This window comes from Hydractinia symbiolongicarpus, chromosome 5 (genome assembly GCF_029227915.1).
Source record: "Hydractinia symbiolongicarpus strain clone_291-10 chromosome 5, HSymV2.1, whole genome shotgun sequence".
Taxonomy (NCBI): Eukaryota; Metazoa; Cnidaria; class Hydrozoa; order Anthoathecata; family Hydractiniidae; genus Hydractinia; species Hydractinia symbiolongicarpus.
In genome coordinates, this window is record NC_079879.1 from 23,808,500 (window position 1) to 23,824,637 (window position 16,138).

At 32.3% G+C, this 16,138-nt stretch overlaps 3 protein-coding genes across 6 annotated transcripts in view; 1 reads left to right on the top strand and 2 right to left on the bottom strand.

Moving 5' to 3' along the window:
• LOC130645525 (focadhesin-like) overlaps positions 1-16,116 on the bottom strand; it is a 36,595-nt gene extending 20,479 nt beyond the window's left edge. Inside the window, exons 1-17 of one of the 4 annotated variants that reach the window (XM_057451536.1) lie at positions 15,813-16,116; positions 12,068-12,135; positions 8,980-9,060; positions 8,079-8,236; positions 7,867-7,929; positions 6,634-6,762; positions 6,258-6,435; positions 6,088-6,169; positions 4,895-5,028; positions 4,412-4,517; positions 4,112-4,314; positions 3,681-3,766; positions 3,390-3,576; positions 2,743-2,847; positions 1,924-2,025; positions 1,649-1,776; positions 1,272-1,425 (exon numbers count right to left, since the gene is read on the bottom strand). In XM_057451536.1, the coding sequence (XP_057307519.1) occupies positions 1,272-1,425; positions 1,649-1,776; positions 1,924-2,025; positions 2,743-2,847; positions 3,390-3,576; positions 3,681-3,766; positions 4,112-4,314; positions 4,412-4,517; positions 4,895-5,028; positions 6,088-6,169; positions 6,258-6,435; positions 6,634-6,762; positions 7,867-7,929; positions 8,079-8,236; positions 8,980-9,060; positions 12,068-12,124 (1,953 nt within the window). In that variant the 5' untranslated portion in view covers positions 12,125-12,135; positions 15,813-16,116. Of the gene's footprint in view, positions 1-1,271; positions 1,426-1,648; positions 1,777-1,923; positions 2,026-2,742; positions 2,848-3,389; positions 3,577-3,680; positions 3,767-4,111; positions 4,315-4,411; positions 4,518-4,894; positions 5,029-6,087; positions 6,170-6,257; positions 6,436-6,633; positions 6,763-7,866; positions 7,930-8,078; positions 8,237-8,979; positions 9,279-12,067; positions 12,136-15,812 lie in introns of those variants that run through there. The other 3 variants (XM_057451538.1, XM_057451537.1, XM_057451540.1) reach the window with 3 other exon arrangements.
• On the top strand, positions 12,237-13,617 carry LOC130645529 (uncharacterized). Its single transcript, XM_057451545.1, has 3 exons — positions 12,237-12,800; positions 13,168-13,288; positions 13,378-13,617. The coding sequence occupies exons 1-3, from the start codon at positions 12,518-12,520 to the stop codon at positions 13,580-13,582; spliced, it is 609 nt and encodes a 202-aa protein (XP_057307528.1). The 5' UTR covers positions 12,237-12,517; the 3' UTR covers positions 13,583-13,617.
• LOC130645530 (THAP domain-containing protein 7-like) lies at positions 12,573-15,790 on the bottom strand. The gene is made up of 2 exons (XM_057451546.1): positions 14,088-15,790; positions 12,573-13,828 (listed from the first exon to the last, which is right to left on the bottom strand). Exons 1-2 carry the CDS (start codon positions 14,388-14,390, stop codon positions 13,643-13,645), a joined length of 489 nt encoding a protein of 162 aa, XP_057307529.1. The 5' UTR covers positions 14,391-15,790; the 3' UTR covers positions 12,573-13,642.
• Positions 16,117-16,138: the final 22 nt, after the last annotated feature.

Sequence of the window (16,138 nt, forward strand, 5' to 3'; positions counted from 1 at the left end):
TTGTATACACCATGTTACTTATATTTAGAAATCATTCATATCAAATCATTTCGAGAATAATAGTCAAATCCGATTTCACAAAAATCATGGAGGTATGCCATCCCTGTTCCCTTCAGTGTCGACGGCCCTGTATATCCTTAACATAATCAATTTGGTGGCCGTAATTTTCACTTAAAAAGCCTAGCCTAAAATGATAGCAATTACAAAACGAAAAAAGAAACATACATTGAGTTGAGAGATCCTGTTGTCAGCTAGGCAATGACTCTAAACTCGCATTTCATGTCTTAAAGTAGCAATGTACCAAAAATAATATAAACACATACCCGTAGACAAACCATCCATCTAATAATTTATGATAACCTCCAATTATTTAATGTACAAACTTTACGCTTAAGGAGAACTCGGGGTATAAAATGATGTTTGACTTATATTATAAAGCTTAAAAAGTTGGTTAACAGGACTTTTTAATTTTTTTTTGAAAAGCTATTTTCGTTCTCAAGATATTCATATTTTCAGAATGTCAGATTTAATTATGGTGCATAAATCATGGTGTCATATTTAAGAAAATAGCAAATTGTGACATTTTCTGTCATCAGAAACAAATTTAAAAAGATTTGTTAACCATTTTTTTTAAGCTCCATAACATAATTCCCACATCATTTTATACCTCGGGTTCCCTTTAACTTTAGTTTCGCTTTTATTGGTGATCAATTTCATGTGTATTTCAATTATTAAAATCGTTCAATCTTTAATTTCTTTTGTTTGAAATTAGTTACTATAATTGATTGGTTTAGAAGTATTTTAAAGTGGTTGGCGGGAACTTTGTGAGTATATACAAACGCATTTTTCGGTTGTACAGTGTAGCATTTTGAGTACAAAAGCATGAAACTTGTCATACATACAATTCAAGACATATACCTTTAGAGTCGACGGGAAACAAATATTTTTTACCTTATTTAAGGTGTAATTTGTGGACCGTTAAAACCAGCCAGAAAGTTTTTCTTCTCATACTGGGAACGAACAATTTCACTTGAAGATGGAAGAATAGTGGTTCTTTGATAAATTTGCAACAAACTCCTGAAGCCCAGTGGGTTAAAAAATTGCAAAATTTATAGACCAAAAGTGCCCATTTAACTTTCTTTGGAAATTGCACATATATATTCCTTCAAAATGTTATTTTTTATGGATGACATACAGGACAGACATGCCTTGTAATAATAAATCTTGATATTTAACGAATGCATTATCCGCTAACCCCCTAAGGAGCATACCTGGGCCTCACATAAAACTTTTAATGATTCCACAACAAGTGCCATACAACATGCTTGTTTTTCTACTTCAACGTGTTCCTCAGCAGAACATCGAATTAAATCTTCTAAAATATCACTGGATATGAGTACCAAATCTTTACCGTGTTGAAAAGGCCTAGAAAACATAAACATAAAATGTGAGGTTGGCAAGACTAGATAAATATATTAGAATAAATTATGTTCACAACAATACATTGCACCTCTCTTTACCTCTATATTAGTTGTAGAAAATCTTTTAGCCTCAGGTTAACACAGTATTATCCCTGTACATAGACTTATATAGTCCCCTGGAAGCTTCAGAGTTTAGCTAATGTGGGGTAAAACAGAACCAAACTTACATCAGCTTGCAAATCTCAAGAACAGCTACAACTTTAGCAGTGACCAGCTCATACCATAGAACCTTGCCTATTGTTTCCTTATTTAACTTCTTGCTCAACAGCTGTTGTAGATATGGAAAGACACGAGGCTAAACATAGGGTAATTTTATATTGTGTTTTTTCAGTCCAACACGAGTAGTATATTATTTGGGCAAAACTATATAAAATATGTGACAAGCAAAAGTTAAAAGAATAGTCCTGTCCAATAATATAGCTATTGCAACCAGAACACCAACCTGTTCTTTCCATAAGTTTGTCAACAATTTGATGCCAATAGGTAACAACATATTGTTGGAGGACACTGAGAGAATTACTTTCAGCACAGTTGCAATAACATACTAAAAGAGAAAAAAAAGTCCGAATATCAAGAAAGAAAATGTCATAAAAAATACACAATTTGTTTATTTATTTCTGAATTTTAAAGACTTCAGTGTTTCAAACATTATCATCAATGTGGGTTCTATGTTCTAAATGTATACATTGGACTTGCATCGGCATTGCCTATCCAATTTCCCTCACATATCTTATGACTGTAGTAAAGACACATGCTAAAAAAGCCTAATAATTACGAAGAGAACCCTGAAACTGTTTGGTAACACGCAAAATTTGGTACGACATACTACAAAAATACTACTTATAACTACATAAAGCATGTCTAGTATAGCATCAGAATGTTTATATGTTTAACTCCAAAGGTAACAATGTCACTGAATAAGTGTAGCAAGAAAAAAGAAATGCAGTCTTTAGGAAGAGTGAAAGATAATGGTGTTCAAGGTGTACTAACAAAATAGTGAAATAAGATAGATAACATCAAATAATGCTCACAACATATCTAAATGTTAGGCATTACTCACAGCTATAGTGACACAAATTTCTTGAATTGTCGTGATAAGCAAACCTGAGTCCACAATATAAAATGTCAGGATAAAAAAACAAGTTATAAACCCTATGTACAGTATATGTTAGCTCCTTGGAACTTTATTTTTAATAACCACCCACAAAATTGACTCCACACAGAATTACACACCTTGACAAGCAGTCTCAATGACACTCACCTTGTCTGTTGCAAGTTTTGGAAATGTAAACAAACTATCAAGCTTGACGCTTTCATATGTTTTGTTGTTAAGACAAAAAAGCAGCAATGGGATGAATGTTAATACCTAAAAAAGTTAAAATAGAGTGATGAATGTTGATATTTTAGAGATGTTTTTTTTTTAAAGAAAATCATAAAACATCATGCCTGTAGGAACTTACAGACTTTAAATTCTTTCAATTTTTTTTTCAGGTACAAACTTAAAAATGAAATCAAATTTCGTAATGCATAGGCTATTTTTATTTTTAGATTCAAGCATTTTCTTTGCACTTGTCAAAGTTTATTTTTCAAAGTTCAGAGGGGACTTAAGACTTATTAATCTTGGGTTTTGTTAGTTAAATCCATACTCAATACGTGCATCAGTAACTTTTTGAAACAAAAAATATGACACCTATGTTGGCCCCGTTGTGGATTATTTCGTTGTGCAGGCATGCTAGAGAATGCCACTAGGAAATATATAAACGCTTTATACTTGGTCTATGGGTGCGCAAAAGTAGTGATATCGCAGCCTGTCAGATACAGAGTATTGACCAATTGACACTTTTGTTCACAAAAAATTACGCGAAAACTGCCCGTGTTTTAATAACTTTGTCCCTGATTTTACCATACCAGTTCACTGTTATATTTACAAATAACAGATACAGCATCAAGAGCTACGGTAAAGATTTTTTTGCTGTTAGAACCAACAAGGATTGCGGCTACAGTGAGGGTAATGTTTTCACGTATGACACCACCTGGCTTGTGTTTAAAATTCCTCTTAACATCAGAAAGCCATGCTACTGCAGAAGTTTGGTCACTATGACAAGAAAATAAAATGATGTGCCAACATAAACAATAAAACAACAAATTTGGCATAAGTAATTCCAAAATGGCAAAAAAAATACGACTTCACAAACTTACCTTTGCAAACTCCTGAGAAGAAAAATTGACGCTCTTGCAACATTCATGATCCCGCCATAATTATTGTGCCAGTTTAATGCAAAAGTCTGTATAATAATGAAAAGTAAGAAATGAAATCTAAAAATAATAAGTTTCCTTTTGGAACAACATACAGGATTTTTTTCTCCACGGTTACCTAGCTTTTTTTCCCCTCAAACTATTTTACATTGCTCTAACTTAAACGGTGGATGAATGACTGGATGAATGACTCCAATATGGTGGACAATGCTACATTAAGGCGCGTCAGAAGGTGAGATTACAAACTCTCAACTCTTTTCAAAGATCTACCAAAGAGTCTTTCAAAAGAATTTTAAGCTTTAGTATTGACCGTTTAAAAGATGTTGCAGTACTAAATTTTGATTGAATACAACTACTTTGAACCCACACCTTACCTTAGTTTCATCAACATCGCATTTTAATATAAAATCAATATTTTTTAAAATGTTCCCTGCCAAGATATATATGTCACTTTGAAGGAATCGATTTGCTTTTTTTCCAGAAAGTATTTGCAATAACGGAAGCATCAAGACAGTCAATGTTTGCCTAACACGAATCGTATCCTTAATTTGCACGTAGTGTTGGGTAATATGCAGTACTAAAAAGAAAGAACAATTTATCATAACAGGGTGAAAAGTTAACTTATTTCGAGTCCTTAATTCTAATTAAAAAAAAAGAGATAAGCAAAAACCGACCTAACTGAAGAATCTTAGCTGCCAAATCCTCATCAACCTTCAGCAACATCATAGCGAAAAGAAATAGCATGTCCTCTTGCAAATCACATGCGCAAGAATTATATATCTGTTAAAAAAAGGGAGAAAATTCCATAAGTTCAGGACACTTCATGCTGTTGTTTGCCGACTTATGAACTCTTTAAATTAAATAAAATCGTACTTAATTTAAAAAAAATTGTTTGTGTTTCATAGATCAAAACAAGCATGCGCTTATTCATTGGAGAGCACCCATTTTAAATGATAAAGTCCATAAAGTTGCATATTCTCCTCTCCAACTAAAAACCTTTAGTTATTCTTCTGGACATGTTTGTCAACTTTAATGATGACCCAACAGCCATTTTTACACATTAACTACGATTTATAACCAAACAATATTAAGTAAAACAGAATTTTCTCATTTGCATCCTGTGCCAGTGTGTTGTATATTACACAAGAATAACTCACTGTATCATTTACGATCAGTAATTCACTCAAAAGATTAAACCCAGCATATAATCTTGAGTTTGAATTGCTTTCTATTAAATTCCAACAGCATGTCAATTGCACCGATATCAGTTTCAGTAAGTCATCACTGCGCTCTAAAGTGAAATTATACATACCATTTATTATTACTTGCAAACACAGAAGGAACCACGAAGGCAATGTGTACTCGTAACAAACATTTGTGACAACTAAATTTTACTGAAACAAGGTCGCTGAGCTTTTGTAGTTATAGGTAGCCTTTTATTGTCTACTTCTATATGGTGCAACTCAATTAAGCAGACGTAAAAAAAAAAGTTCATCCTATAACCTCTGCATTCTTTATAAATATACTTGGAGCAAATTAGCAATTTTCTCAGTATAAGACTATTAAAGATATCAGTATCTTCAAGTCTTTGGTAGAGCAGTATATGAAACTTGGTCCTTTATTTATTAAAACCACCTTTACCTTAGTAAGAACAAATATAGATTATGGTATGGTTAAAAGCATTTAACAGAAAGTTATTCCAACCGCCACACTCTTCAATGCTATGTACATGTTTTATCTTCAATTTCTTAGATTTACATATAAATTTAAAAACAAATTGAAAAATACATAAACAGGAAGCTACCCTCAGGGAATAAAATAGTATGTAAATTAATATGAATTAAGGCTAGCTTTAGGTACAGTTACTAAATAATCACAAAAAAAACATAAAAAGGAAACTTTGTTTTCACAAATTAAACAATACAAATGGCTTGCAAAGATTGTATTTTGATTTGCAAATGGCTTTTGCTAAATCTGAAATCTGTACTTAAATAGCTTTAATTTGTATTCAAGTGCCTGCCTTGGTAAAACTTTAAGTTTCAAACTACAAAATGCCGTTAATATCACAAACTAAACATATCTTCATGACATGATAAAGAAGAACATTGTTTGAATGTTCTTCCTAAATAAGAATTTTGAAATATATTTTCTACTATGTAAAAAATTCGTAAATAAATCACAAAACTAGCTAGTTATTAAAAATCCAACTTTAAACTATAAAAAATTATTGGTGTTGGCATGATTCTGTGGCTTTCTTCTGATTAAGCTTCAACTGTCTGCATGCCACCAGGGTTATACATATATATATTCATACATAAAACTAAACTCATCAAAAAAAATTTAAATTTACCTTTAAAACACTGGGCATAACCTAAATACCACAGTACAAGTTTTTGCACAGTAAGCATCGTTGATGCAGGCTTAGTAGCATTCTAGTAGAAATACATAGATTTAAAATTAATAGATAAATGAGAAATAAACTAAAGAAGATTCACGTATAAGCTTAGCGTATAAACATACCGATGAGCAAATATCATGAAGTATGCAAGCAAACATGTCTGTTGCAGCTTCTGGAAAAGAATTAACAGCAACAGACAGAAAATCCAATATCTCTAATAAAAGTTCATGTAGGTGTTTTCCACTACTGATCACACTCTTTATTAATGGCTTAAACACTGCAAATGCTGGAATCAAAGATCTAAACAAGATATAGCAACAAAACGTAAATAATAGAAAAATACTTTCTACTAATAACATGGACGGATATCCATTTATCTAGTAATGGCAGACAAAAAATTATTTAGGTATTGGCCCAACATGTTTTAACTTATATTAATTCGTAAACATGGGATGCCCTAGTTATTTCACTCTGGGAATAATTTAATACTAAGCTTACCTTGTGTTGTTTAACAAATCATCCTGCATCTTGGAAATAAGAAATTCATGCATTTCTGCAAACAATTCACTATGACTCGACTGGCAGTTGTAATAAATCCGTGATAAAGGACTTTGAGCATACTGATTGCTGCAAAAGAAATCAATCAGAATCAAAACTTTGTTTACTTGTAACTTAGGAAAATGCAACTGAATTGCTAAGAGCTGATGCTGATATTAAGCTTAGAAACTATAAGCAACTGCTAAAGCAACCGACCATGCTCCAATCATTCATATCTGTTGCATATTCAGTCTTTTTCAGGAGAGGCGTGCAAAAAATCGCACGCGCACACCTTGACACACACCTAAATCGTTTCAGGCGTGTGATTAATTGCACGCCTGAAAAATAAATATTGAGTTTTCAAAATCAACCTTTAAAATCCATTTTGTAGCGTGCGATGGCATCCCTCGAAAAAATTTTTGGAGACTCGTCAGACAAAACATCCGATAGATTTCTGTCATAGTCGGACACTTTTAGATCTCAGAAATTATTGAATAGTCCTGGTCCTTTTAATCCATGAGCAAGCCTATTCATTGCCAACCTCACCATCCTAGCTAATTCACCGACTCCTGACTTAGTTAAAAGAACTACGTAGACATAAATCTCTTTTGCCTGGTCCCTTCGTTGTTGGTAACCAGTTCTTACACAAGAAGTCCAGCCATGCGGTTCTTAACTAATGCAGAGGTGAACACCGACGGAGCACAGATAAAGCAAGTCTGCAAAACTGCACTTACAGGCGGAATAGACATTTTATCATGGATTTAATTGTAGATAATTTCTTCAGGTCCGAATTTAATGGATTTTTTCTTTATGCCTGTAAAAACGAAACCCACGTGCAGTGTAAATTTTTTTGAAGTTTTAAGTCACGTGGATAAAGATTTTTTTTAACTTGAAAACAAAGCATATTTTTGCCTATTTGCTTGTGACGACCTGAAAAGTGAACAATAAATATAAAATGACAGTATAGTCATGCATACTATTTCGGACATGTAGAAAAGGAAGTTAAAATTGAGAGAGTCGCTATACCAATAGACGCTCGATCATTGTGTTTAGGGTTTATTCTTTGCATGTGCGCTTTACATCGCACGCATTACTTGATTTACACGTGCGAATCATCGCACACCTACTCAAATATTCCTGAAAAAGACTGCATATTGGTAAAAGACCATTATTTGTGCCTTGTAACAAACTTACCTTTCACAGACTGGTATGTTAGGTGCCAAATTAAAAACAACATACAACAAATTCTTTTTGGGTCTAAAAAGCAATTCGACATGTTATAAGTCACACACAAACATTATGCATTATGCATTACTATGCACAATGGGTAAAGGCATTAAAAAGTTACATAGTGGAAGTGATAAATAATAATAATAACATTGAAATATACTTGTATAATGCATTACTTGTTTAGAGCACTTTGTGATATGCAGGCTTTTAACAAATGTTGCTCGCAAACCATTTTTTTCTCTACCATATAAAGGATTACTTTAGCTGATAGAAAGCCAACATAATGATTCTCACTTCCAAGACAACCCAACAGTGTACTGAACTCTTGACAAGGCTAGGACGAAAAAAGTTTCTATTAGCTTGTCAATAAAAGTTAAACCTGAGGCAGTTGTTTGCCTTAAAAATGGCCAAAATAATAGACTATTTTTAAATACAGAGTAACTATAGTGGACAATTTCAGAAGCAAACTTATAATAGTAATACTAAAGACTAGATTGCCAAGAGCTGAAACAACGAAGCCGGTTAAGATATGCTGGGCACTTAATTGGATCATTGGACTATTTGTGTAGTCAGTTAAGAGGAAATTTATACTCTTTTGCACATTAACAGATTCGCTTTATATCTCACTGATAAAGTTGATATTCTTAGTCATGTTATACTACAGACTAGTTCCAAAAATTTTAGGACATCTGATATTCTATATCATATAAAAAAAGATTGTATCATTTTTCTTTATCATTTCCTAATCTGCTAGTGGCTAATGCTTTAAAGAAGGTGATAGAGATAGATGCTTTTTGAGTCATATATGTATTAAAGCCAGGTTGACGTGGATTTACCAATAGGGATACATAAATTTAAACGCTTAAAAAAGTGGATATGCCATTGAGATTTCTCATTAAAATCTTTTAGGTGACCCCAACTTGAAAAGTACCTCGAGATCTCTTTAAAATTATTTTTTTTTTAATGAAAATGATCTGTAAAATGTAAATATAGCTGCCTACTATCAACAGTATAATAATCGGTATTAACAGTGCTCCTTCAAACTAATTTTAAAACTTTAATAACACGTTTTCTTACAGCATCTACCTGAGTTTTATCATTGATTATTCCAAATTTGCCAACAAAGACTTCAATACCATCATATAACTTTACGAAGGCCTAAATGAGAGAAAAAATATTTAAAAAGAAAAGAAAACATACCACTTTATGTATGGTTTCTGCTACACACATGCCAAATCTTTCTAACAAAATTTGCCTCACAAGCAATTTGCTATATAAACACACAATTTTATAAACAGTGTTTTTTGTTTTAGGTAATTTGAGATTAAAATTTTAGGAGAAACCACTTAATTTATACATGAATATAATGAAAAATCTATATATTAATACACCATGTGTATATGTGTGCGCAGTGAGACCAAGGACAAAAAATAAAGGATCCACTTTTTTATTTCTCATGCATTTTGTCCCCTAAGTGTGGCGTTACTCTAAAAATCACTAAGTTAAAAAAAACGCAAATCAGGGGGTTACTCTTTAAACATTTAATTCTTTTTCTAATTACTTTAAAAAATAAAAGTCTATTTTTTTATTTTATTAAAACTAATTAATTTTTTTAAACGTTTTTTTTTTTTTTTTCAAATTAATCCTAAAAAAAAGTTATTTTAAACAAAGCATGCCAATGTTTACTCATCATGAGGTTAGCTTAAAGCTTATGTTTTTCTACATTTTCCATTTTTGTGTTCTGGGACCGAGGTTGTATTGCATTCGAATATGAATGTAATTTGAATCTAAAATGTAAAGAACAAACTGTCGTTGTCGAACAAAGTTTTAATGTTGCTGTAAGAAGTATGTTTTAAAACAAAGAAAAACGTACAATGATTAAAATCACAAAAAGAATTGATTGGAAAATACGTTTTCAATTCATTCTCTTTGGGATGAAGTGAAATTTAGTAATCGAAGTAAAAAACTAATTGAACTTTTATCCAGAGAACCCTATCTAGCGACCTTCTGAGAAAGCGAAAGAAAAGGTGTGTTGTTGAAATTATTTGATAGAGAAGTGTATAACAATTTTTTAGCCGTTTCTCTCAGAGCTAAATTTTTCCTTAAATATTAAGTTTGTTATTTTGTCTTAGCTGGAAAATATTTTCTTTAAGCACTTATTTTGTAAGAATGTACTCTGAAAAATGGGTTTAGAATATCCTAAGAATATGTCTAAGCTTTATAGTTTGTTTTAAATATGAACATTTGCATAACTCATAAAATTGATTAGGAGTTTACTTTTTTTATTGTAAACAAACTGAACTTTTTTCTGTCCAAGCAATGGGTTGTTACATGTAGTAGAAATTGCCATTAGCTATAGTAATTTATAGCATGCTTTATTTTATTAGGGCATTATATATTTACATGACATATTCATGCTAAGAACATATTGAGAATAAGGAGGATAACATTTGTCAAAAAGTTAAGAACATCAAGGTTGAAACTAAAACACACTATTCTGATAAAAGCAGAGTGTATATCCCAGCGAAGAATTTACATAAATTGTAAAAGGTAATATTTTCGTTGTAATTGTTTTTAACACTACAGACTGTGTGATTCAGTGTTAATGTGGTCATAAAAAACCTAAACCCAAAAACTAAACTTAAATCAATGTTTACATCTGTTACGTTATGATCGTTTAAAATATATTCGATTCTTAAGTTCAAAAACGCTGCATTGTTATCTTCTTTGATTTTATGCGTAATTTTCTTGATTATAAAGTTGGGTCTGTAAGGCAAACTGTTCTTTTAATATTTTGGATTGAAATATTTTGGTAGATATACAATATATCAAATGATTTAATTTTTAATTTTTCTCTTTTATGTGTTGTCAACTATGAAGTTCTTATAATTTGAGGATAACTTTGGAAGGGTTGCCGTATCCAATTGACCATATAGCTGATTTTTTATGACTTAACGAAAAATGTTGAATTTTTTAATGTTTGGTATCCTTTTTTCCCTGGTATACTTCTGGAATGACAAAGCAAGTACATAGTTTTAGTGTATTTTGCTTTTTACGTAACGGTTGTTAGACACCTTTGATTTTTTGGACATTTATATAGTATTTATATACGCACTGCTGTATTGTTTTTATTTTTATGGACGTATATCTGTTACGTGATTTAACAGTGAATCCTTCCACAGGAAATAGTTAGTTTAGGAGTATTTAATATTTATTTCAGAGATATTAGAGGATTTCTTAATAAGAGATATTAGCTTCGATTTATCCTATTTTTTGTTATTATTGCAAACATAATGTTAATTAAACAGATTTACTTAAAGTTACAAATCTTAGGAAGATTTTAAGATTGTTAAATTTACTCTTCTATCTTTGGAGATTTTGGGAGAATTTAGGACATTTTCATTTTAGGAAGCCTGATTAATTGCCTGATTAAGGTCTCTTTTTTTATGATACTTTTCTAATAGTGCAAACATCAATATCGTGTGTTTCGTCGTAACAATGTTTATAGATACAAAAATGTGAGGTAAGCAGTTTCAAATTTAACTGCATTGTATTTTAATGATAAGAGCTTTTAAAAGCATGCACGGCACATTAATGATATCCACCCTTGATGCTGGCACCCTTACGCTTAGCTGGTGCAACAATGACACCCCCACTGATACAAATTTGTTCTGAAAAACATGCCTAAGATGCTTAACAGCAAAAGTTTATTCCCATGAAAATTCCTAGAAAGTCTTTTTAATGTTAATGTCCGTAATGGTAGCCAAGGCAACAAAACAAAACAAATATTTAAAAATTTATTTTCACAAAAAGTGCATATATCATTTTGAATTTTTCATACAAATCTTTACGGTAAGTCCAACATGTAAAAGTACCTTGGGATCCCTTTAACAGCCTATTTCTACAAAATATTTAATAATGCAGGACTTTAATATCAAATTAAAAATAAAAACCAAGGCTTGTATAAATAAACACTATGACAGCATTTACAAGTATATAAATACTACTTGATCACTTGCCATTCATGACAATGCATAATGCAGTGGATTATTTCTGGGTAATTAAAACTTTTATTATGAGAAAACAATAGTCAACTGGGTAGTTTACAGCAATATTCCATTACAGGCATAACAAAAAATTAAATTTGTATCATTAAAAAACCAACCTGCGTTTGTGCAGATCTATTTGATGCTTGTAAGGTAAGGCTGACTGCATTGTTCATTTTTGGTATTTCTAAACATAATAGTTTATGATAAAAAACTTAAAGGGGAAGTTCGGTCAAAAAAAATAAATTTATTTTATTTTATAATTCCATGTATTTATACTTATAAAAACAAAAAAAATTTACTTCATTAAACTTGGAGTTTCGGAAATGTCTCTAATGTTGACACAAACTTCTTGAAAATGCTCCATTTTTGAAAAAGCGCGTCAGAAAAAAAAAAGCTGGGTTCTAACTCAAGTATGACGTTTTATAGTTCAAAACATTGCATCGCGTGAAAGAGTCACAACACAGGCTACACAATTTGCTAGAAGAATCTACTTCTTTCCTGCTATATTTCTTTTCAAATCTGTAACAAATTACTTCTTTGAAAATACAGTGTTAGTTTTGTAAGCAATGGATCAAATTCGAAGCGATTCAAGTTCTAACGAAGATGAAAACGATGACATACCTGATTTATCCACTCTCAGACCCTTCAATTTTGAACCAGAATTTTCTTTGGAAGAACTGAATAAATTAGGAACGTGTAGTTCCGAGAGTGATGAGGAAGAAGATGAAGTTTCAAGGATCGGCAATAATAACTGGTGCCAATGCGGTGGTCACTGTAGAGCGATGGAGTCGTACAGTGAAAGCTTGTGTTGCAGGGATACAAATGAAATTCCTGACAATCATTTTGAAGGTAAAATAAACAAGAAATTTAGCCAAGCATAATTTTCTTTTTCGTGTTTAAAACCATAACAAAACTCTACATATTCCCTTTAAATATTGGTCTTCGCGTTGATAAAAAAAAATATCCCTACGAACACAACAACTGACTCAAAACTTCTTTCAAAATATTTTGCCTAACATGAGTTTTTTCTCAAAAACATTTAACTCTCCTTCGCATATATTTTATTCGTTATCATTCGCTACTGCCAAAACAATCTCACAAAAAAAACACAACGGTGGTTGTTTTATTTTATTCAGCTTTACAAATCGAATGAGAACGCGTGCGCTCAAAAATCAAAACTTGAGACGGGGGTCATTTTTTAAGATTTTCTTTTTAGGAAAACAATGTATAACTGAAGCCGAAACTTTTGGGATGGTTTGTCTATGTAAACCAGTACTAACCACTGCACTGTCTGCTCTAAATAATTTAAGGGGCGATGCAATGCACACGGATAATTGGTACGTTTTTTTATTGCATCTTATTTTAAGGGTTAAGGGCAAGAAAGGACTTGGGATCAAACTTGTGTTATATCACAATTTCTTTTTAGTTCACTACGTTTTGCCGGTTACAAACAGTACACGTGGTGGATACATAACAGATTGGGAAAAGGTGTGCGAAAAATTATACCGTCGTGTGCTTTATGGGCAATTCGTAATAAATATCCATCTGAAAATGGTATTTATATCCCATTCACGGAGAGCAAATCCGACGACAAACGACTGTATGAAAACACGGATTCCGATTCTGAATAAAAGAACCAACTTCAACCTTAGAGCTAAAGAGGGGATTGAATACTAATTAAAGAAAAATTATTACAATGTAAAGCTTGTTTTCATATTTTCAATGGCTTCTTTTTTATCTGGTTCCTGTCGTTTCTGACGGTCTTCGATTCTTTTTTCTGTTCTTTTACGTTTCTCAGGCTGTTTTGTAAAATTAAATAAGGTCGGAACAGCACCATCTTTTAATTTATTCCGCGGTGGAGGACCCATTAGTTCAGCCTAGAAATTTAAAAATAATAGATTTCCATTACCCCCGTCTTACGAAAGCACATGTTCTTGAAGGATTTTTCGATGTTAAAAAAACATTCAGCACTGGGGAAAAGAAAATGCGAACATGCGAAGAAAATATAATGATTTTTTTTGACATGGTTTTGTTTTGGAAATGGCTGTAATAAATGAAACTGTGTTGAATTTTTCTAAATACGAGAAAGACAAATGTTTGGCTGTTTGGTGAAACATAGGTAACGAAAAGACTTACTTGTAAATCTCTTTCGAAGCACTCTGGTTCAAAATGATGAGAACAAATATAAAACCCAGAGTCTTTCGGCAAGGTACCACTTCTTTTTATATTGTGTAGCCATTTATTCCGAAGCTCTTTATCTTTTTTCGCACTAGGAATGTGATAAAATACTACCCGGATTTTTCTTTCGTTGTTATTTTCGTCTTTTGTCGTAAGCTTTTCGTTATCTACCTCCTTATTTTCCTCGCTTCCCTTACCCTTTTCTGTCTTTTTATTATTGCTACTTCGATTTGTACAGCCGATGGCAGCACAGTTTGGCATATTGAAATAATAAAATGCATAAACAAAACGCTTCTTCGTGTGATTACACCTAATCCCCAACACTGAACTTCGCTTTTTGAACTATAAAACGTCATAATTCAAACTCGACCCAGCCTTCGTAAAAACGTAAAGGGGTCAGTCTACGGAGGTGTTTTTACGCGTGGTTAACACAGATTATTTAAAAAAAATAAGGGTTTCATTTAAAAAGAATTATCGTATTCTTTTTTTTTCTTTTATGACTATTGATTATGAAAATATAATTTTTGACCGAACTTCCCCTTTAACAAGCAAGGGCACAATTAACATAATATAAATGAGCACATATACTTTGATTTTAAATGTAATAGCTGCAAAGATCAGGAATTATCTTAATGATTCTCTCACATTTTAGCTATCATACGCTAATCCTATTTGCTCAAGACAAAGTAACTGGATATTCTGACATAGAGAATAACTTTTTTTTCTTCTGTGAAAATACTTATCTATCTCATTGTAAATGGTCATGGTTTGACTAAATAAAATTTGTTATTTGTTGGGACAAACAAAGAAAATAGAAATATATATAACAGTGCCTAAGGGACCTTCGAAAATTCTTTTCAGGCCTCGTTAGCGGGATATCGTCGCTAAGATTTGGACCCCTTTTTTTAGCGGATTTGCATTCGTGAAATACACACATTCCGATAAATCTTGGAAGGCTCAGGGATGTGTTTCGTAGATAAAAGTTATCGGAATTGATGACAGGAAGAATTATGCTTGCTAACGACGAAGAATGAATTTTTGAAATTTTTCAATCCTTAGCGGATTTTTTTTCAAACTTCAGACCCCTTTTTCCCCTGTAACGGCGATATTCCACTAACGGAGCCCAAATTTTTTTTCGAAGGTCCCTAAAATAACAGCCTGTTAACGATAATATGACTGCTAAAAATTTACATTTTGTCAGGATAGACAGCTATAGTCACACCTTTAACGACAAGCGAAACATCATTTATTTAGAGAGTACATTGAAAGTTCTAGTTAACTTAGCTAGCTAACTAGTGATGACTGGGGAAGCCCACCCCCTACTAGACTAAAGCACACTTTTGATGTGTATTTAATACAATCAATGTAAAATTTAGTACGTCCACGCAGACTAGTTTGACCTTCTCCAAATCAGCCCCATGCAAGAAAAAATTTATTTATTAAAATCTTTTATCACCACTGTGCTTCCTCACAGAAATATATTTTAGGATTTGTAGCTAGCTAGATGAGTTGCAGCGTGACGTAGTTGTTTTGATTTTGCGTCAAAACAATGGACCGCATGTCCATTGTTTGGACACAATGCACATGCATGCACACAGGCAAGAAATATAAAGAACAGAGCAAAAGAAAACAAGAAATAAAGATAAAAAGTAGAAAATCTCTTTTTAATCGTTTATTCCTTACATCTATAAATTGAAGGAAATAGTCAATTTTCTTTAAAGCTGCAAAATCGAGCATTGATTTGTGAAACTGTGCTTACAACTATATAGTTATTTTGTTGTTGTAAAGTGAAAAAAGAACAAAAACATGTGCAACTTCTTTCCCTACCATTTCCCGTTGATTTGCCGATATCCGACTTTTGTAAACAGTTGCAAATTTCAAGAGCTCTGGGAACGAGAATGGCAGCAATCAGAAAAGTTCCAGACAGCAGCCACAAGTGAAAGTGTATTTAGCTACCCACGCATTGCAGCAGAGGAGAATACACCGTCCGTCCCACCCTTATCATATGC